This window comes from Thunnus albacares, chromosome 1, assembly GCF_914725855.1.
Source record: "Thunnus albacares chromosome 1, fThuAlb1.1, whole genome shotgun sequence".
Taxonomy (NCBI): Eukaryota; Metazoa; Chordata; class Actinopteri; order Scombriformes; family Scombridae; genus Thunnus; species Thunnus albacares.
The window spans coordinates 25,227,275-25,251,002 of NC_058106.1; the positions used below are offsets into that span (position 1 = coordinate 25,227,275).

General features: G+C 38.5%; 1 protein-coding gene across 1 annotated transcript in view; it reads left to right on the top strand.

The window, feature by feature from the left end:
* The first annotated feature begins 3,416 nt into the window (after positions 1 to 3,416).
* Positions 3,417 to 23,728, top strand: part of epha6 (eph receptor A6) — a 64,711-nt gene continuing 44,399 nt past the window's right edge. Inside the window, exons 1-2 of the mRNA XM_044351838.1 lie at positions 3,417 to 3,594; positions 11,111 to 11,175. Of these exons, the coding sequence (XP_044207773.1) occupies positions 3,516 to 3,594; positions 11,111 to 11,175 (144 nt within the window). The 5' untranslated portion in view covers positions 3,417 to 3,515. The remainder of the gene's footprint in view (positions 3,595 to 11,110; positions 11,176 to 23,728) is intronic.

Here is a 23,728-nt window from a genome sequence, read left to right on the forward strand (position 1 = left end):
GAATCCTACTTAAAGGACAGGGACTACTTTGTGTCTATAGGTAATTGCACATCTGAGCAGACAAAAATGACATGCAGAGTTCCCCAAAACTCCATTCTGGGTCCTCATCTGTTCAACATCTGCAGACTCCCACTGGCTCAGATTATGGAAAACGACAAAATATGTTACCGTAATTATGCAGATGACACACAAATTTACATAACCATGTCACCAGGGGACTACGGTCCAATACAAGCACTGAGTAAGTGTATTGAAAAAATCAATGATTGGATGTGCCAGAATTTTCTTCAATTAAACAAAGACAAAACTGAAGTAATTGTTTCTGGAGCCAAGAAAAAACAATTAAAAGTCAGCGCTCAGCTTCAATGTTAAAAACCACAAACCAAGCCAGAAATCTTGGTGTAGTCATGGACTCAGACCTGAATTTCAACAGCCACATTAAGACAATTACCAAGGATTAAAAGACTTATGTTTCAGCAGGATTTGGAAAAACTTGTCCATGCGTTTATCTTCATTAGACTCGACTACTGTAACAGTGTCTTTACAGGTCTCCCTAAAAAAATCGATCAGACAGCTGCAGCTGATTCAAAACGCTGCTGCTCCAGTCCTCAATAAGACTAAGAAAGTGGATCATATCACTTCAGTTCTCAGATCTTTACATTGGCTTCCTGTCTGTCAAAGAATTGATTTCAAAATACTGCTGTTGGTTTATAAAGCACTGAATAGTTAAGGGCCGAAATAAATTTTTTGATCTACTGCTACATAATGAACCATCTAGACCTCTCAGGTCATCTGGGACAGTTCTGCTTTCTGTTCCCAGAGTCAAAACTAAACATGGAGTCAGTTTTTATGCTCCACATATCTGGAACAAACCCAGAAAACTGCAGGTCTGCTTCAACTCAAGTTCTTTTAAATCAGCTGAAGACTTTTCTGCTTTCCGCTGCCTTTTATTAAATCGAATTTGAGGCTTTTGAAACATTTCTTGCACTGCACAGTAACTTTTATTCTTGTATTTTATCTCTCTTACTCTATTTTAGCTTGTTTTTGTTTCCTGTTCTCTTGGCTCTTTAATAACTATTTTAATTGTATTTAAAAGTCCTTTTATAAAGTGTTTCTTTTGCACTTTGTCTTAATGCTTTTGATGTTTTATGTAAAGCACTTTGAATTGCCTTGTTGTTGAAATGTGCTATACAAATACACTTGCCTTGCCTTGTGTTACAGATTAAAGCTCGGAGACCATTAGTCAGGACAGGTAGGAGTGTTTGAAGCAAGACAGAAACTCTTTGTGTCAGGACCTGCTGTTGACAATGCTCAATTACTCTATAACCGTTTCATGTGGGTTTATTTATAATAAGCTCATAGCCTACTGCAGACATAATCTGGCATAAATATGGAAAAATATTTACACTGGCACAAATACATACAAGCGCATTAAAGGATTAAAGTGGTAATCCCTTAGATGTTTTTTTTTTTGGAAACATCTTTTTTTTTGCTTTTTGACACTGTATTAGAGTATTAGAGTTTGCTCTGAAATTTAACTTTGTATTTTCTGTTGTTTGTACTTTTACACCAACTGCTGCTGCTGCTGATAGAATCATATGCATCACTTCACATGCAGTTGAGCATTTTTTCTCCTGGGTGATGATGCCGACTGTTTGCAAACACAAACAGCAACATAATAGTCTTTATGAACTGAATAAATGTTAATGAATCACTGTTTTGTTTCATCAATCTATGATGGAGAGTGAAAGTAACATTTATGAATGGGCTGCTGCAAAGTATACCTAAATGCCTAAATTTTTCAGTCACAACAATGTAATGATGTGACTTGCAAGAACATGGAAATGGGGTAACGCTTTATTTTACAGGTCCTTTACTTTCATACTAATTTCCTGGTATTTTTCACAGTAATTTGCAGATATTTAATGATTAAGTTTTAGGATATTTTACAAGGAGGGTGGTGCAATTTAGGACAAATTAAAAGAAAAAACTGAAAAAAGTGTTAAGTTGGTTTAGTTGGTAAGTGCCAGTTCATTATATTTGTTGTTAATATGCAAAAATTCTTAATAAATTAGACTCTTAACATTTCTTAAACCGAAAGAAAATACTTAGTTTTCGGTTTTGTGTGTCGAACTACATATTAGTATAATAGGTTGTTTAACCAGCAGCTACTTTAAGTAACTTATTGAAATAAACTTATATGCTGATATATTGTTTCAAAACTACACACTGAATATTAAGTATTTTCTGTCACTTAAATAATTGCCAATAGTCTGATTTATTAAGAACTTTTGCTAATTAATAACTACTTATGAACTCAGATATAATGTAGGGGTACTTAACAACTAAACCAAATTAACACTTATGATTATTTCATATAATTTGTACCATATCACACCACTCTCTCTGCAAAATGTCCTCAAAATCAAGCACTAAATACCTGAAAATTACTCAATTTTCTAGAAAATTAGTATAGAATTAATTGACCTGTGAAATAAGACATTAAGCGAAATGGCCTTATGTGTCACTGTGTCTGTGTGCTTGCACCTTCAACCCACCATGCACTATATCAACTTATACTCTGTCTGGTTGCCTTCCTCCCCTACAACCATAAATAGAAACGATCCCAGACACATTACTATTCCCACGACCATATAATCCAATGCAGGTATAACCTACATGATAGCACAGAAGTGATGGCTTCATATTTCCATCCATCTCCCCAGTGTGCCCCCAGAATCAATACAGAGCAGAAGCCCACATGCACATTCCGTCTGATGGAAACGACCATTTTACATGATGCAAAGAGTGAAATATATATATATATATATATATATATATATATATATATATATATATATATATAATAAGTTAGATTTGGACGCATGCACTTGGCTCTTCATTCTTTGGCTGTGGTCTAAGAATCAGCTGCTCTGCCTGCGCCAGAGCATCACTCCTATCCTGAGAGGAGAGAGAGGGAAGAGAGAGAGAGACACGCAGTGATACAGAGGCACAGTGAGGGATGCACTGCCTGAAAGTGAGGCGGGAAGTCCGGGATTCTCCTTTTTCTCTGTCTCTCTGCTTCTTTCGCGTTTTGGGATAAACACAATAAATAACATTCAGACTGACTTTACCTGAAATACTCATCGGAGAAGTTGGGTTTTGAACACTTTTGGGATAGTCTGCGCCCGAAGACGTCGACCTGTCCATGTTTTGAGGTTTACTGACACGATTTATTTATTTTTTAACTTGCTCAAGTCGTCGGGTTTCTGTGCGAAATGGCTGGCCGTTTACATCGTCTGTCTGTCTGTCTCCACATGGAGGGAATCGGGATTCTTAGCTGAAAAATAAATAAATAACTAAATAAATTAGAAATAGACAACTCCGACAGTGACCTTCTGAGTCTGGATACTGCAGCCTCTTTCATGAAACCTCTACACATTTTCTTTTGGGGGATCTATTTAGGAGTCTGTGCGACGCTTTAGTTCAGAGCGCACTTTGTGTCTGACTCAACGATGTGCTCCAGTGGGAAATACTGTGTGTTTCTGTTCTTGCTTAAAAGTATCCTGTCGGACCCGGGAACCACAAACCAAGGTGAGCAGAAAGGGCGTCACTGCATCTCATATACAGTATAAAAACAAGGGTGGCTGCATCAGATTTGACATTTTTAAGTCTTTACCAACAAAAGATATTTTGATGACAAAAACATTTTCTGCTCTCACCATCCGACACACGTGCACACGCGCGCGCAACACACACGGTAACCTAATAATTTGCAGTAACAGCTTCATTGGAGCAGCCTAACATGTCTGTCAAATGTAAACTCATTTAAATTTTTAAGAGTTGAAACAAATGAAATGATACAATAATGCATTATCCTATATGGTGTCACAATGAAGTAGTAGGCTATTCTCTACTATATTAGGCACACCTAGATTACCAAAGCGTTTTAATCCAGTTGTTTTGCCTTTTCCTGCAATGTTGGTTGAATCAAGAGATGTCAGCATCTTGGTTTTAGCATGCGCTGACAGTGGATCGATTTGCACTCACGATCAGTGATACAGTAATAATCATGTTTTAGTTACCAAAAATAGATCATATTGGCTCAGAATTTTACAAAAAATACACATTTGCAGCCTCAAAAGTCATACAAAAATATCAGTCTCTTGGTTTTGACAGGGGCTGAAAGTGGATCTATCTGTACTGCTGATCATTTACACTTTATAGCCGACAACACACATCTTTTGCAATCATGCTTTAGTTACTTTTTCAGCATACTCTGTCTCAAAATAAATAAATTTGCCTCTAAATTTTATGAAATAATACACATTTAAACACACATACAGTATACAGCCTCTAAATGTGTAGTATATGTCTGTAGTCATAATCATTGATATTGTATGGCTTACAACACACGTCTTTGGAAGACTGAATGCAACAAAGGAGCTCGTGATTTAGTAACTTTTTCAACGTAGTCCATCTAAAAAAAAATATAATTTTGTTGAGAATATTCCAACTACACATTTATGGCATTGAAATTAATGCAAAAAATCCAAAATCTGAGTGCACAGAAACGTTGCCACAGCTATATGGACCCCTGAGAGTTACAGTAAATGTCAGTATACTGGCATACTCTGTCAGCTGTAATGATGTTGTAGACCTACCTATTTCTGCCTCTCTAACTTCTATGATGATTTCATACATCTTGGCCCATACATTCCCAAGAGGAACACTTGTGTTATACTTGGAGTGTAAGAAACATCTGAATTTTATAATGTAATGGGTTGACACTAAAAGTATCAGGATAATTGCACACTTTTCAAAATTGTGTTATTTCCAGTCACTTGGGCAGTGTGTGCAGTTGCATATGTATGAGGAAACACAGGGCATAATAATGGTATCTGCTCTCAGTTGTACTCATAAGTCACATGGGTAAATGGTTGCCATTATGTAATCTGTTCTTGACATCTTCCACTTCGCACATTTACAGAGGTCATTGTAATATTCCTCCCTGAATGTTTAATGTTTAGGATACACACTTTCAAAGACGACAGGAGCCATTTCACTAGCCAAATGTCAAAGTCTCCCTCACTTCATTTTGTGTGTGCGTGTGTGTGTGTGTCAGTGTGTGTGCCTCTGTGGGTGTGTGTCTCTCTGTCTATGTGTATGTGTGTGTGCTCAGCTTTCCCCACAGGATGCCTGTCTGCCTGCGGTGGTGACAGGCTTGAAGGGGAAGGGAGGCACACGGGGGAAACTTGGAAAAAAATGACAGTGTGAGGAGTTTAAAATATGTCTGAGAACAAGCTAATATATGTTGGCCAGGTGCAATTTATCTGAGTGAGTCTTATGACGAATGTGCAGCGCTTGCATATGTCCTCAAAAAGACATAATTGAGACGTACTTTAGACTTTATATAACAGGGTATTTGGCAACATTGGTCATTTAGCTGTTTGTTGTCAATATATAAGTCGCTTAGTTGAAATAATGTCAAAAAAGGACACATTTTCATCTATAGATACTTAAAATTATCTTTGTGGTTGCTTGAATTTGGGTGTTTTATCTGATTAACTAACACAAATTCAGAATCTAGATTATAAGCATGAAAATCCTCACCTTTTAGAAGCTGTTACAAGCAAATGTTTCGTATATTTCTCTCAATAAATGACCTTTATGACCAATCAGTTATCAAAATTGTTGCTGATAAATTTCCTGTCGCTCAACTTATCACTAAATCAGCTAAATATCACAGACTGACATCACAGAGACTATTCCATAGCATTTAGGCAGATACTGCAGTCTTCCTCTCTTAATATGAGGATGCAGCATCATTTTGTCATTATCAGGTGAATTAGATGCCGCTGTCAACTTTTATTATCATCTCATATAGAAAATAATGATTCTTCTTCACCCAATGGCTTTCTGAAAATGCAAAAAAAAAAAAAAAAGCCAAGGGCCCTTATAGAAATGCCTGTCTCTCAGGGGATCTCTCTCAGCCAAGAGCTTGTCTACTTGAATATCATCAGCCAAATATTTATATAATTGAGGATTCTAACTTAATGTCTAGCTTTTTGAGCATTCACCAGCCTCTTGCAGGGGAGCATATTTATAAAACTTTCCTGTTCAAGCCAAGGTTTTCTTTACTCACAGAAATACGCAGCAATTTTCTGCAAACTACAGTCCAATAAAGGCTGTATGTTGGTGCCAATAATGAGATTTATTTGATATATGTGACTGTACAATAGGTTTATGTTGTGTAGCTTTTTATCACAAAGACATATATAAAGTAGCTGCACTTGCTTGACCCCAGCCGACAAGATTTGTCATTTGCTGTATAGGAATCAGAAGTTAAAGGACATTATCACAGTACAATGGTAACACAGCAGAGGCACTTCTGAAAAATATCCTGTCCTTAAAGGATGATGTTTAACATTTTGGGAAATATGCTTATTTGCTTTCTGTATGCTAAATATGAAGGATTCAATTAGTTTAGCATCAAGACTGAAAGAAACCAGCCTGGTTCATGCCAAAGTTCAGAAATTCATTTACCAGCATCTCTAATTTTCATCTTGCATCATTTGTGCAAGTTTGACCTCTGGACCATTAACATTTATTTGCCCTCAACAACCAAAAATACCAACTGTACATTAGTTGTAAGCTAGCTAGCAACAGACGCACCAACCATGTCTGTTAGAGCGTTTCTGTGTTTGTGTTCAGTTCAGCTTCTAACTGAACTGAGAACTCACCAGAAACTCTGGTTCTTTCTGTTATTCTCTTTACAGTTTCTCTCCTTTTCCTTCTAGTCTCCGTATGTTCACGAAGGAGATTCATAAAGCAACAGGTTATGTGTGAAGTTTTCACTGAAGTTTATACATTTTCAACTTGTGTGGACACATCAATTTGCACCACCCTGGGTAAATTACAGTCTACTCGCATCTTCCCAATGACATTATATGCAATCATGCCACCTCTAAAAACATTTCTGAGTAAACACACAGTAAAGCTTGGTAATTAACTATGTTTGGTTTGTTTAATCCATACACAAATAGTAATGTAAAAACAAGTTGTGGTTTTATGCAGGGTCATGTGCTGGAACAGTTTCTAGGTGAACAACAGGCAAGCACAGTGACTTCCTGGAGTCTTGTCATCAAAGTGAGCTTGAAAGCCAATAAGATTTTTTTTCATACAGTATATACAGTGTATTACAGTATAGTATAACACATTTGATGTATTATGAAGTACACTTTCATGTTTATAGATTTTTACAGTCAGTTGAGATGAGTTTGCAGCACACCACCTGCAGTGCAAACCAGTGTAAACACACACACACAGAGCAACATTTCTGGGGTAAATGACAGCTACAGCTGTGCACCAGTAACACAGCAGAATGCATTGCATTCAGAAGTGGAAATAACAAATCAGCTTGCTGAACTGATCATTATGCTCAGTTCAAAGTCATTGTCACTATGTATGTTTTCTGCTTTTTTTTTTTTTTTTAAATACGCTAAGCGATCTCATTACGCCATGACATCACAAAACTAGGCCTATATAAGCACTGTTTATGATGTTAGTAGCTCAGCAGCCATCTATCTACAACAGAGATATCAGTCACATCATGGTTATTTCTATAGATATTGCGGTCATATTCAGTAAGCTTTTAACCAGGAAGTAAACTGTGTCACAACTGATAATGGCGCATTCAGTCACCAATGATGGGAGCCCCAATACTAAAAGCTACTGTCAGTAACACAGTTCGGCAATATTGCAATATCAGTTCCGGTGTATCAACATATCACAAGAAAATATGTGGCAATTTACTATTTACTGCCATATGCTGTAGATTATTTGTGCCACCCCTATTTTCCAAAGTGTGACAATTTTCCTGTGGTCTGGAATACTTATTGTGCTTCCAGACACAATAGATACCTAGACAAGGGTAATGTGTGTGTGTGTGTGTGTGTGTGTGTGTGTGTGTGTGTGTGTGTGTGTGTAGTATGTGTATGTGCTTTGAGTGAGAAAATCGGTGTATCAAATTTACAGCTGTGGTCTTGGGCCATCTATTATTTCCTGGCTCCACAGATAGTTGCAGGAATTTAATTATTTTATGACTACATTACTGTATGTTAAGGAGTGTGTGTGTGTGTTTGTGTGTGTGTGTGTGTGTGTGAGTGTAAGGGAGAGACAGACAGAGACATTGAAGGGAGATGGTGGAAAAAGTTTGCTGTTGTCAAACATAGTATGGAACATTGCTCATAATTATCAAAAATCAATATTTGTCTGTCTCTGTTGGTCTGTCTTATAGTCTCCCTCCCTCCCTCTCTCTATGTCCTCCTTTTGAGCAGAGGCAAGGCCACCATATTATAATTCAGCCCTTAATTACAAGCAGAGGATCAAGGCTAAATGAAGTCTCTGTAAATACTGAAGCGGTTCATTTATTCTCACCAAAGTGTATCTTCTCTGGTTATCTAACTTGCACTCAAAACAGTAGCTACCCCATTAAATTAGTCCAGATTTGGCAAAGTCAGCTGTGTGCTGGAGTGACAGGTCGTCTGAAGATGTGACTCTCTGGTTTGTAATGTCGACTACTGAAGTGGGCCGCACTTTATTGATAGAGATTGTAATTAACTGGCTGTGTGGAGACAAAGGAAATTGTACATTCATCATATCAAATTGGCTCAGGGGGTTTAGCAAGGGCCAGATAATGGCTCTCGTCATGCCTGAGCCGTGACCAGGGTGCAGACAGCTTGAGGTGGTTACACTTGTATGTTTATAAAGTGATGATGGATACACAAAAAGAATTAAAATTATTACTACGCTCATGCAAAAACACCACCAGATACAAATGCTAAAATCAGATTACACTATATTTTTTTCTTTTGAGATGATCACTATGTCAGATTAGTGATTATATAGCTGTTACTGGGCCAAGACACAAGGCAAGCTGGACCTCGACCAATCATAATTTGCTGTCTTGACATCTGTGATGCACATATATGATGAGTAAGGTACCAGAGACCAACTTTAGTCTTCCAGCTGACAGAACCACCACCCACAACATGTCTATGTATGTAATCACAGTTTCGAGTGGGTTCAAGTGGTGAGTGGCTTTGCAGCATACATATGTGTGAAGACAGTAACGTTACACCCATAAGTGTGTGCTCCTGACTTGAGGGTTAGAGTCAAATGGTTAGAGAATTATAGAAATGAAGCAACACATCATTCTTCTTTCATTTCACCATATTAAGAGTTGAGCACCACTGAATGTCTTGTGCTCCTTGTAGAAATTGTGAAACTAGGCAAGAGAAAAACTTCTGGTGCTGGTCTTTTCGTTGGGATGTCTTGATACACCCTGGATGCTGCATCAGTTGTCTTACACTATGACACACTACACCGTATAAAATGAGCACAACCCTCATTTTCATCCAGAAGGGATAAGTCAATGGCAACTGGACTTGTTTTAGATTCTTGAAGACATTTTGCGTCTTATCCAAAAGGCTTCTTCAATGCTGAGAGAGTGAAACGTCTTCAGAAATCTAAGACAAGTCCAGTTGCCCTTTACTTTGCCCTTCTGGATGACCTGGATGACTGATAATCCTCACAGTAACAACGCCTTGTGTCTGTCACAACAACACTTCAACCTAAATAAGATTAGAAGTGAGCACGAGTGTCCCTCAAGATGGAATCATGAGATAAATCATATAATGAAACCTACATTGGTTTGTCTGTCCACATACGCTACTGTTTTCATACTTTATGGAATGATGTGTGTCATTTTAGGTGGGTTGTGTTCACTTAATGACATCTGGGGAATTATCTTGCCTTTGTGTTTTCACATTGTCAGAACAAGCAGGCCAAGATCTACATCATGTGTTCACTAGACCTCGAACAATATTGGATTTTTGAGGCCAATACCCGTTTCATTAGTTGGTCCCGCCCCCATGTTGTCATTGGACAGTTGATTGTTTTTCATTTTGGCATGGACAGTGTGCCTCCATCTCAAAAAAGAAAAAGCTCACCTGTACCTCTTCATGAAAACTAATGACAGCGCTTTGTATTTAGTAATGGCATTTCTATGCTGCTCTCTGCTGGAAAACACCTAACATTTTCTGTGTTGCAATTTGATTTTAATGTGGCACAGAAATTCATGTCACAATGAAAAACAATTTATTCACTTATTAAAGATAGTAATCTAAATAATTGTCATTTAACGCATTTTTTATTTGGTTTTGACACAGCAAATACATAAAAATTAAGTATGTATAACAATGTGTATTTGAATTATTTTTTTATTTGATTTGTTTTTATTTAGGCATTTTAAACCTTCCATAATACACTGATGCTATAGCTAATGTTGAATGATATAATGGCCTGGCCGATTTATTGGTCTGGAGCTTGAGTTCATTCATCCATATGTCTACGTAACACCACTGATCCAATCTGACAGAAGCTTGATAAGATGATGGGTCTCAATGCTGCTATCAGTCATTCAAAATGGTATTGATTAGCTCAAGGAGGAACTTTAATTACCTCCAATCAATGAGATATTGTCAGCATGTTGGCTGTTTACTGACAGTTTGTCTTATATGCTTTCCTTTAGACTGTTTTATTTTTTGCTTCTAAGTCAACTGTATTTTTCTAATTAAGTCATATTTTTGTTTAGTGAAAGGCTTTAAAGTTTTCACAGTCTTTCCATCTTTCCCCTTTATTCATCTTTGGCTTATCTTTGATGTAACACATAAAACTCCTGACCTCCGAAAAGGACTACTAATCTTCCAGACCTCACTTTGATGGAAGGTGGATCTCTGTTAGTGTTAGTGTTGTCCTGGACTTTCCTAAGAGCTGTTATTTCATAGGTGGTTGAATCTGATAAGGGCTTTACAGCTCTGTCAGCTTCTTCATTGACAACTTGATAACTATTGTCTGCTCTCTTCCTATTTTGTCACCTCCATTTCTCTTCTTTTTAAATTCACTGTCCAACCTCTCTTGCACTCTCTCTCTTTGCCTTTCTGCTCTCCTGTCACTCTTTGTGTTTATACTGTCGTTCTCTCACTCTTTCAACTTCTCTCCTCCATTTTGCATGACTTTCTTTCTCCCCACCCCACTCTCTCTTTAGTGGTTCTGTTGGACACTACGACAGTGCTTGGAGAACTGGACTGGAAGACTTATCCTGTCAATGGGGTGAGTGACATTAGCATTTGTTAAAATAAGAATGAACTCATTGTAAAGCAATTGGAATGAAATACACCAAAACAGATTTTACCCCAGAGAACAGACAGAACCTTGGGTTTCATTAAAATCATACACACAGCAGGTGACATATTTCACATGCCAATCTTCCTGACAGTTGTCAGACCAACATGTCACCCAGCGAGAATTGATTTGGTGGTTTGCAGGTCAAAAGACGTCTACACATCGAGGTTAAAACTGGGCTAAATTTTGTTGAAGTGAACTTTTTTTTAGATTTCTATGGTACACAGTTTTTTTTTAATGTCTAGGTTACACATAACAGTTTGTCAAAATAGCATATTTCCAAATGTACTACCTGCCTTACATTGAAACATAGTTATTCAAAAGCTATTGGAACAATGCAACCTCCACATTGAAAAAACATTCATTTTTCAACCAAATTTTGCCAAGTTCAAGCCTAGACATGTAGATATCTTTTGACCCAGCATGTTACTAAATGAATGTTCACTGTTTAAACTTTTTGAGTTTTGATCAAAGTCAAGCAAAAAACGTTGATAAGGAAATTTTAGAGATACAATGTGACATTGTTACATTTTAAAACTACATAATTAAACAACAGAGAACTTGCCAGTGCCTGACCAAAAATCATCAGTAGTGGCCATTTCTGCGGGGAGCTTTTCAAAATCACAGAAACTAATTTAAAACTTTGAGATATGCTTACATGCATATTAGTATCCTTTTCCAGTTTATCTATAGTATCTCATTTACTTTTTTGATCTGCAAAACATGTCCTTGTTACAAAAATCCTGACCATTTCAAATGTGGTTTTGAGGAACTACTTTGTGTAAGCTTGGTGTGAGCTTGTGGAATGTAAATACCCAATCCAAATTCATGATGTCTGATGGCTGTGTGAATATGCACGGCTTTGACTCCGGTGACAGAGTAATTAACCAGTGAAACAAAAAACGTAATGATACACAATATCCTTATCTCTGCTGGTGAGGAATACACAGAATATCACGCATTACCATCACCTATTTCTGCCGATAAGTCCTGATGAAGCAAAATCCAACAGACAGTGACAAAATGTGACAACGTCTAAGCAGCCATGAATTCTTTTGATAGACTAATAAACATCGTTTGTATGTAAGCGTTCCAGTCCAGGGGGGCTGTATTTTCACTGGTTTCTTGAAGCTTTTTGCAACGCAATGTTCTCCAAACCTCCATGGGTGTGTCAGCATGTAGGTTTGGCCCCACTGACAGCAGGTAGTGAGTCATGCACTGATAAAGTCCTATGAATGATTTATTCACATATACTTTCATTTAATTAGGCAAAATTTTAGATTCTTCTTCCTGTGCACCCACTTATTTGAATTCATGTCTAAATCACACTGTGTTTATGTGCAATGAATATAGATTCGATCAAGCCTTTAAAATATTGAACTAATTTAATTGTAGCATATAATTCTTACAAGGCTAAGCCTGAAGGGAAAATGTAGTTGATTTCAGTCTTACAAATATTTCAGCTTGGACTCAGCAACTATCAGCATCAACAATCTTTTCTCCATGATGTCGTGTTTAAGTTGGGACACAAAACGGTAGCGGGACTGTTTACTTTCAGGCTATTATTAAAAGTGTAATAAATCCCTTGGAGCAAAAGCAATAAATAGCGACAAAATACTGAGATATTTCCAGGGCCAAATACCAATATTGAAACAGCTTCTCCTCCCTTGCACACAGCCTAAACAGGTTTTGCTGTGGGGAACAACAACGGCATTAATTGGTTGAACAAAAACACAATGCCACCACCCAGATTCACATCAAATCAATAATTCATCACAGCTACAGAGATTTAATGATATTTTCATAACACCTCTCTCCCCCTCTTCCCTTAAGTCTGACAAAGACAAATTGTCTCTTTTTAATCAAAACCTCACTCCTCTTAGCCAGGTTGAGTGCCTCCACCATTGTTGTTGGTATAACAGTATCTGTACACTACCGTATATGTAGTGTGTGTGTGCGTGACTGTGTATTTACATATATTTAACACTAATTATACTATATTATATTAAACTATTAAATTATACACTCATTTTTTATTCTATTACTAAATGTGTAACATTACAATCTTAATCACATTTTTGGAAAATTAGCTTTTTGATCTCTAATCTGTCAAAGTACAATACTTTGTGCCTTTTTTATATCCATGTTGACGCTTCTCAAAACTGAATTTGAGGTAAAATCACATCCACATCAACACCACTACAAATCTGATTCTAGTTCATTAAAGGACGAATACATATAATACATATAATATTTGGTGTACTGCATGTGTAATTACATGCAAATAGTGTTTTCTCCTTTGGTTAGCCCACCGATGAGCACTCACTAACGGTAACTATGGCTGCTTTCAGAGTAGAAGAGTTTTGTGGAAGCGATTTTCGGCGAAATGAGTTGCGTAAGTTTAGAAAGGAAGATTTGCTTGCAGTGGCTCAACATTGTGAGATAGAGATAAATCCAGAGGCTAGAAAGCCAGAAATTGTGGAGACTCTCATTTCAGCGTTACACCTGCATGACCCAGTACAAGAGAGAGAGGGAGGAGAGAGAGAGAGCGAGAGAGAGCGAGAGAGGGGGAGCGGATGTTTCCACTTGAGTTGGCAAAGATGGCAGCAAGAGAGCAAGAGCAAAAACTTGAGTTGGCAAAGTTGGCATTAGAGCAAGAGAAGCTTAAAACTAGCCATAGTGTCCTACAACGTAAGCACAAAGCTCGTTTTGATGTTTCCAGCTGTTTAAGACTCATGCCAAAGTTTAACTGTGATGTGGCCTCTTTCTTCGAAACTTTTGAGAAAATTGCCAAAGAGCTAGAGTGGCCTGAGAATAGGTGGATGTTGCTTATCCAGAGTGTGCTTGAGGGTAAAGCCCAGGAAGCTTATGCAGCCTTAGATGCTTCTGACAGCCGAGACTATGATGCTGTGAGGAAGGTGGTTTTGGCAGCCTATGAGGTGGTGCCAGAAGCCTACCGACAGAAGTTCAGGTCTCTGCAGCGAAAATCAAGTGAGACTTTCCTTGATTTGGCTAGGCAACAGGAGGTTGTGTTTGACAGGTGGTTTGCAAGTACTAACACCTTTTCAACAACATACCTTTCAAGAGTTGCGGCAACTTATACTGGTGGAGCAGTTTAAAACCAGTTTACCCTGGCACATGGAAATACATCTAAATGAGAGGGGCATTACAGAGTTGAGAAAAGCTGCTATGGCAGCAGATTCTTATGAGTTAACGCACAGAGAAGCGCCTTGGAAAGGCAGGGTTGGCAGACAGGATAGGAGGCAGGCTGCCACTGACAGGCCTACAGAGGCTATCGTGACTAAGCCTACTCCTCCCTCCCTGTGGTCTCAAGGACCAGGGAAAAGGTATGAGAAGCCTTATATTCCTAGAAGTGACATCATCTGTCATTGCTGCAAAAAGCCTGGCCATATAAAGTCCAGTTGTCCTGGTCTCAGGAAAAGAAATGGAGACGAGAAAATTGTGGGGTTGATAAATGCCCACACACAGATTGGTCTCTGTGAAGTGGACAGCTTGAACCTGCCATCCTGCCCAGTAGTGAAGGGGTTTGAGGGTTTTGTGTCAAGAGGGGCGGTTTCTGGGGCACCTGATAGGGAAAAGGTCCCTATATCCATCCTGACAGACGCTCCCAGTGGGGTTTCGCAGTATGTAGCATCCTTCAAGGACCGGCTGCATACAGCTTGTGACTTGGCCAAGAGTAACTTGGAAGCAGCTAAGGGAAAGATGAAGGCTCAGTATGACAAGAAGGCAGTTAAACTTACCTTCAAGGCAGGGGACCAGGTTCTGGTTTTGTTGCCCATGGGTGGAGATAAGCTAGGGGTGAAATTCTATGGTCCATATAAGGTTATCAAGAAAGTTGGTGCTTGCAATTATGTCGTTGAGACCCCCGACCAGAGGCAGAAATCACAAGTATGTCATATCAATCTCTTGAAACCTTATTATACCCATGACACTTTGTCCACAGTGTGTATAACCTCTCAAGTTGCTGTGGAAGAGGAGGCGAGTGAGGATGATGATGTTGAGTCAGTGGAGCCTGTTATGGCTAGGCTCAAGAATTCCAGTGCCCTGGCCAATCTTAGAGAGTCACTTAGTTACCTTACGACAGAGCAGAGAGAGGATGTAGTACATCTAGTGGACCAGTATAGTTCTTTGTTTAAAGATACCCCTGGCTTGACGAAGTTAATAACCCACGATGTAGACACTGGTGAGGCAACCCCCATTAATCAACATCCGTACCGCATTAACCCACAAAAACGGGCTCAGGTGAAATCAGAGTTGCTTTATATGGCAGAAATTGGTGTCATTGGTGTCATAATTCTCCCTTAATCCCTGTTCCCAAGCCCGACTTAAGTGTGTGACCTTGCATTGATTACCGAAAGGTGAATAATGTTACTAAAACTGACGCGTATCCCATACCCAGGTTGGAAGACTGCATCGATAGGATCAGCAAGGCACAGTATGTGTCAAAGTTTGACTTGCTAAAAGGCTACTGGCAAGTGCCGTTGACGGAAAGGGCAAAAGATGTGTCTGCCTTTGTGATGCAGGAATGTTTGTATCGCTGTCGAGGTCTCCCGTTTGGCATGAAGAAAGCGCCAGCAACCTTTCAGAGGTTAATGAATTTGGTAACCTCTGGATTGCAGAACACTGTAACCTATCTAGATGATGTGGTTTGCTATAGTTCTTCATGGTCTGATCACATGCAACACATGAGACAGTTGTTTGAACGTCTTAAGCAAGCAGGGTTGGTAATCAACTTGCCCAAGTGTGAGATTGGAAAGGGGCAGGTCACACACTTGGGGCACCAGGTTGGTCAAGGTTCGGCGAGGCCAAGGACTGCCAAGGTGCAGGCCATTTTAGACTTGCCTGTTCCAAAAACAAAACGTCAGCTAATGCGCCTTTTGGGCATGTGTGGATTTTATAGGAGGTTTGTCCCCAACTCTGCAGCGGTGACAACACCACTCACAAACTTGTTGAAGAAGGGAGTTAGCTTAAGCTGGTCGGCAGAGGGTCAGAAAGCACTGGAAATGGTTAAAGCTATCCTAGCTAGTGAACCAGTATTGGTGGCTCCGGACTTCTCTGTCCCATTCAAGCTGGCAGTGGATGCTTGTGATGTTGGAGTGGGGGCAGTGTTACTACAGACTGATGTGTCAGGGATAGATAGACCGGTTGCCTACTTCTCTAAGAAACTGAATCGCCATCAGAAACGTTATTCTACCATTGAGAAGGAGGCCCTGGCTCTAGTTCTGGTAGTTCAACACTTTGAGGTGTATGTCTGTAGTGCTGGAGGTGGTCTAGTGGTTCTCACTGACCACAACCCATTGACATTTCTATCCAAGTTCAAAACGTCCAGTCAGAGAGTGTTCCGTTGGAGTTTAATTTTGCAACCATATAACTTGACAGTAGTGCATTTACCAGGAAAAGAAAATGTTATCGCCGACACCCTGTCAAGGGGATGAACATGTGTTGAGAAGCTATGAGTGCAGTGTTTATAGTAATGCATGTGTAATGGAGTCAAGAGACTGATTACTTTATACATTGGTATAGTCTTTCACATTGATAGGCACAACTCCAGAGTAGACATTAGTCATGTCACTAGTGATGCGATATACTAGTATACTAAGGATCAGAGACTAGACATGCCACTAATGAGGGTGCTGATGTGATGTGTACATAGTTGTTTTTTAAGAAAAGAGAAAAGGCTTAAAAAAACAAACAAAAAACAAAACAAAAACAAAAACATAGGTTGGATCCAGATGGGGTTTTTTGTTGTAAGGGGGGAGGAATGTTAGGAGTGATTGGGGGGCGGGGTTTATAGTTCCTCTTTCTTCCTTTCCCTTTTCTAAACACTGGACTGGTTTTCATTGAGAAGATAACAAGGGGGTGTGGTTAAGTTGCGTGTTGATAAAAAGGACGTCACGGTGAGGTGCGCGCACAGCCACTGGAGTAACTTAGTGACGTGATGAGGTTCAGCTGGGAAAGCGCAACAGTTGAATAAGTGATACGAGTTGAGTTAAAAACCAGAGACGTCCTTTTAGAAGCGTTTTTTGAGACATTACAGCCTCACACCTTTCCTGCGCCCGGACCCTTGTGTAAAACCAGCTCTTATCTTCGGGGACCCATCCCCCAACCACCAAAAACTGAACTGAACCGCCAGACGGAGCTCGCGGCTCACGAGAGCAACGCCCAGCGCTGGCGAGGGACTTAATAAATGCTAGCCGGCTTGGGAACTCGGTAGGGTAACCCACCTCCCGGCTGTCTCTCATATATTGGAAACCAGTCCGTCTACCTCTGTGTCCTTCCCCTAGACTTGACTACTCCATAACAATAGCATATGGGAAAACACATTAATATTATTTAACTAACACATAATTAGTTTATCTCTGTATTATATATATAAGAGCAAATATAAAACTTATATTTATTCATATATTTATCTTTATTTTCAAAATACATTTAAACAGCCATTTAAATGTACCATTATTTGACTGCCCTGATCACATTCATTGTTTTTATTATGATATTTTCTTACCACAACTAACCAATGTATGATACATTTAGGATTTTCACTAGCCCAAATTATTTCCTTACAGAAAATTGACCTCTAAAATGTTTTCAGTGACAGTTAAGTTTAGGTCGTGTACAAATACAATCTGTAACACTTAGCCACTTAGTGGTTCAGTGACTAGTCACTTAGTCACTGAGCCACATGCCAGAACCAGGCAACAAATATTTAACCACTACATATTTAACAGTTTTGTTGAGTCCAGAATTTACCCTTCTGGGCAACACACAGTGTGCCTCATTTTATCTATTTGTTTTCATATTTCAGTGTGGTGTCATACTGGTATTATTTTGGCTAAAATATCAAGTTTTGTTTTCCTTTGCTCAAGCTGAATGTGTATGTGTGTACTGTACGTCTATCTGTATCTATGGAGACACCATATATTCTGCCGTGCATTGCACCTGGACTATTTTGTGACAAGACTTTCTTTTTGAAAATGACCACAATAACCAAAAAGACAAGTGTCTAATCTATCAATGCATCTACTATATATTCATGCAGTATTATTGATGTAACTTTTCATTGCACTAGCACCTCATTAACCTTAATCTTAATGAAAAGAAAAGATGTTTAAGCAGTTTTCTTGCACATAAATTGGCACCGTTGACAAGTGATTGGAGTTTGGATGCCAACGGCCCAAAATCAAATTTGTGATGATAGATGCTAAAAATGTATGGTATTCAACACCATAGTGTCTCATATATATTCCTGTGATATTGAGTAATTTAACAAGTAATTATAAAATGATCACATACTGTAGTCTATAGGTCATGGCCAAATGCAGAGCTTTAACGGAGGGTCTAAGAGTTGTCTGAATTAAAGTATTAAATTAGCATTAAATTAGCTCTACAAACATCACCTCTCTTGCTCTCTCCCAGTGCTTCCGTTGCCATCACTGGCAATGTGGTTAGTTTGATAATGTAAAAAAAAGCCACTAGTAGGCAAGGAAAGCTGGGAAGAGCATTACATATCACTTCGGACTTGTATGTGTTGAACTGAGCAATGAATCTAATGTTTTGGTCATAGTTTCCAGCTCTACTTCTTGCAGAGGATGTTTAAGTTCTCAGAGAAATACTGTAAATTGCCAGGAAATATCTCATGGTGGCTTTTAATTAAATACTTGGCCACTTAATTAAAAGTTGGCTCTGAATACTGAGGCATACACAATAATTCCTGAAGTCACCTCATTGCTCATGTTACTAAGCCGGGTCTCCATGCACCTGTCACTGATTTGAAAAAGAAATCTCTATCTGTGATGCAAAGGTTCCATCTAAACCTCTTTTCAGCAATGAACAACTTTCCACTGACTAAATTCAGTGGCTGTCAAAGATTCCTGTCAGGAACTGAGTACAGACCTTAAGCTGCAGTGAGCCACTGTGAGAAAAAAAAAAAGTCATAACAAGAAGAATTTGAAACTCATCACAAGTTTTCAAAATTTGAACATCTCTGCACAATGATATGGCCTTACAGCTGCTTCTGAATGTCATGAAGAAGGCTCAAGCATATCTAAAAACAGTGAGGGGCTGTTAGAGGCAGGCATCATAGATCTGAAAACACATTCAAAGCAGGATGCAGGAAGACCACTTTACCCGAGAGGTATTGTAGGAGTCCTCTGTGAAGCCCAGTCCAGACAGGATGTGGAACGAACACAAGCTAAAATGTACGTGAGCAGGTTGCAGCTCCCTGTCCAGCAGTTCTGGGACAAAAACAGGGAGTACAGAGAGGAGACATAGACTTGATTTATACCAACAGCTGAAAAAAACAGCTTTCGTTCGATATGGTCATAATGCTACGATGACAATTACAAATTCAAATTTACTTGATTAAAAATCATTAAATAACATTTGTACCAATAACATACTGTAGGATTAGTAATTTAATATGTTGATCTGTGGTAACAAGACAAAAAGTTAATGATCTACAGAGGTGTTTTCATGATTTACTTCAGGTACACCTGTATGGAGCATGCAGAGTAAGGCTGGAAATATAGTTCTACAAAAATAAATACACATCTCTGCGGAGCTTTGCAGAGGAGCTGATGTACACAATTCCCAAATCTCAAGTAGATCTTGTAGCCCTGCAGGTCAAACCAGTTGTTTGGCTTATCAAACGTGCTCTCAAGATATGTTGAGAATGGACAAAAAAAAAAGAAAAAGTTTGATAGAAACAGCCACGCACACATCTCAACACAGTTGTTTGTTTGCTTACGTTCCTGCCTTAAGGATGCTTTCCACCAGAACTATCACTGCACTACTCCACGGCCAAAAGTGCCTATTCACTCAGCAGCAGCACTTCAATACATTAACAGAGCTACCATAACGAATTGAGGTATACAGTGCAGCTGGTATGTGTCTGTCCTTGTTGTCTGAAGAGAGACTGAGATTCTGAGTAAGTCATCATCGAGTGAGCAATTGAGCAATAAGGAGTGTTAAAGAAGTCTTCAGTGATCCTCCTTCAAATCACCATCTGTATGTAGTCGTTCCACTCATTACATGTTGTGTTTGCAAACTTTATTAATTACATGTATTATGCACCTCAGCATGCAAAAGGCAATAGGACACTTGATAAGGTCAATTTGTAGTGAGTGTCACTGACATTGACAAACCAAGTGTCTAAATTTCTTTTTTGATTAAATTAGAAAAACTCAAGAGTCATGCTCTTGACTTTGTTTTTCTATCAAGTAGTTTTTATCCAACATGCCAAGTTCAATCAATCAATCGGTCACTTAATGACTTAACGTGTCCCCAAAAAGCATTTTGAGGACAATTTTTGTCGAGAGATGAGCACCTGTACTTTTCCATAACTTTGGTATTTCATTAAAACAGAGTCAGCATCAAAACTGCATCTATGGTTGACTTTTTTTTAGCCCATTTTCAGGAAACCCAGGGCCAGATGCATACATTATGTGTAGATTCATGACTAAAACCGTGTTTAAGCACAAAGCAGAAATATGCATATGCAGATTTAGTCAGATTTATAAAGCCGTGCATATGCATGATTCTGTTTTGTAAAGCTCAGTCATTGAGGAACTGGTCACATGTGAGCGAGCTTCATTTCCACTCCCACAATTATCCATAAATGGATGAAGACATGCCCTGAACCAGCGGTTTTCATGTCAATTCGCCGTCTGCTCCACCAGTCTGTACACCTGTCATAAAAACAAACGGGAAAGAAGAAGTGCTGTTTCACCGATTGTGTTGCACCAGAGAGGTTCTCCAACAGCGAAAACAACTGTCATTACACGCAACCATTACGCACAGCTGTGCATAATTCATGACATGGACCTGAAAACCATCATTGGCAGTGATATCTCAGAAATGTAATCAATGATTAGTTTGTAGCGCTCATATCTAAACCGACTTTACAAGGTGTGTCACAACTAAGGATTAAATAAAAAGTTGACTAAAACTGACTCCTATGTAAATTAAAAGAATGATACATTAATCACACAAAAATAATAAAATAATCAGTGTTACCTTTATAAATGTGCCTTTGATTGCCATTTCACCAATTTCTTTGTAAAAGAAAAAAAAAAAATCACACAATCAGTGCACCTGTTTGTCAACCAAAACATTTTACTAAAAGACTCATCACATCACCTGGTCTGAAGCATGCGTGATGTAGGCACATTTTCACCGCACATTCTGTGTTTATAAATACCAGTTTATGTGTGAGAAATGGCGTATGCATGGTTTTTGTGCGTACACATGGTTTATGCATCTGGCCCCTGGTGTTGCACTCTCATATTGCAACATCAGTATGAGTTCAATACATTAATTAGTTCTACACCTTGTACTAAAAACCTGGTTTCTGTCTGCTACAGTTCGCTAAGCTCGGGGCTAATAGGCAGAGCGATTAGCAGGTGCATATCTGATTGCCTCAAAGAGCGTGGACTGCAGCTCATCTTTCAAACTAGGGATTTGCATTTGTTTTTTTTTTTTGTTTTTTTCTCTGCTCTGAACCATGGCGCATCCCAAGGGTGCATTTTAGAACACTGAGGCACACAGAGTGACAAATCACCATTTTCTCTTGTTTGTATGCATAATGGAACTCCAATTACTTAATGCTGATCTTATGCAAACCAGAAAAGCCTGCTTTCTTTAAGACACTGTGTTTCTGTCTCAAACTCTGTAAAGGAGGGCAGTAAAAAGACAGAATATGGAGCAAATAGGTGGAAGAAACTCCTTTCACATCCTCTTTCATCTCATCGTGCTTAAAAGTTACAATTCCTCTCTGTGACTTCTTCATCATTTCCACTTTTATACACTTGCAGAAAATCTATTCTTTGATTAGTCAGGAAGTCACATTGAGATCAAGATCTCAGACCTGAGTACAGAGTTAATAAGTATATATATATATGACAATGGTAATGACATAGAAATAAATATAAAATAGTAATAAAATGGCAGAGATTTAAATATACTTTCATATAGACAACAACAATGACAAAATGCATTCTAAAATATCATTGGCATAGGTATAAAAAGGGTTAAAAATATAAGCATATTATGTAAAACAGTCCCACCTAAAATCAATAGAACCTCTAACCAAATTTCTGAATTGCCCTATTGATAACAGTGTGTCAAGTTTCAGTCTACTCTGTAATTTTTTCTAGAAAAATTGGGCAAAATATCTGAAGACTGTCTTTCCAAAATTAATATTTACTGCAGGAACATATAGTGTCAGCCAGTCCTGAGAACAGGTGTTAAAAGTAGAATGTCTTGAGTGCAGGAGTGATGATAAATAATGTGGTAGTTTTTGAAGTTGTCCTTTATAAATGAATAGATAAAAATCTCAGAAATTAATGGCGTGTGGCAAAGAACTGCAGAGGCACTGCATTCAACAGTAGTCAGCTTCTCTCTTTTGTGTTGATCACTATCACAGAATGAATGTTAAGTGAGATAAAATAGAAACAAATTTAAGTTGAATGCTCATAATATTTGCAATTAGATGCTTATAGCATATTTACCTATACTTACATTACTTACAAATACCTAATTATGTAAAAGTTATGTAAAAGTTGAGAAATGCCCACCATACAGTATTAAATTAGGCATATACTCTATAGTAGTTAACACAAGATTTTGGTTTAATCACAGACTGAACATACTGTACAATATAATCCCAGAAGATGTTGCCTCAATTTTTAGATTATCTTGAATATTTTCTATCACAATGATAGCAATGATATATGCATGATTACATGTTACCTCAGAGTCCACTTAACATCATAAAGGCACGGGCACAGTATTATTGGGTGGCTGGAATCCCAAATGAAAGAGGCAGTGATTATGATTGATTAATCATTTAGCCCTGGGGTGTCACATAGAGCTAATTTAGATAGCTTAATTAATATAAGATTAATTGCTTTTGCATACTCCAGTCAAGGTTAAAGTGTTATTTAATAATTTATATTTGAGAACACTCTACCTCAGTTGCTTTAATTTCCTCCAGTACTCAACTCATTCTGTCTGTCATTCACCTTTGTTGCAGCTCTCTTTGTGTGACACATTCAAGATATTCATTATTAAGGACTTTGCAGCCTTTGCAGGACTGTAAATGTCACAGTGTTTGCATCACATTCAACATGGTGATCATACTGTATGAGACCCTACTGAAGACCTCAATATGCAGATATCACTTGGTACAGAAATACATGTATCATGGAGAGTGAAAGCAGTCAGAAGATACTTTCTATTTTGCTGCTTATGCTTCTTCGCATCCTCAGTCCTCCATCCTCCAGTCTGTGACCTGGAAATCATCTAAAGTCAGCAATGATGGATGATGTTTCAGATCGAGGAGACTTCAGGGGGAGTTTATAGCGAGTTTACACAAGTCAAGTGTATCCTATGTGGGAGTTTTTTACTGGATGGTGACATCCCCTCAGTGGAAATCTATGTCTGCATTTCCAGACCACAC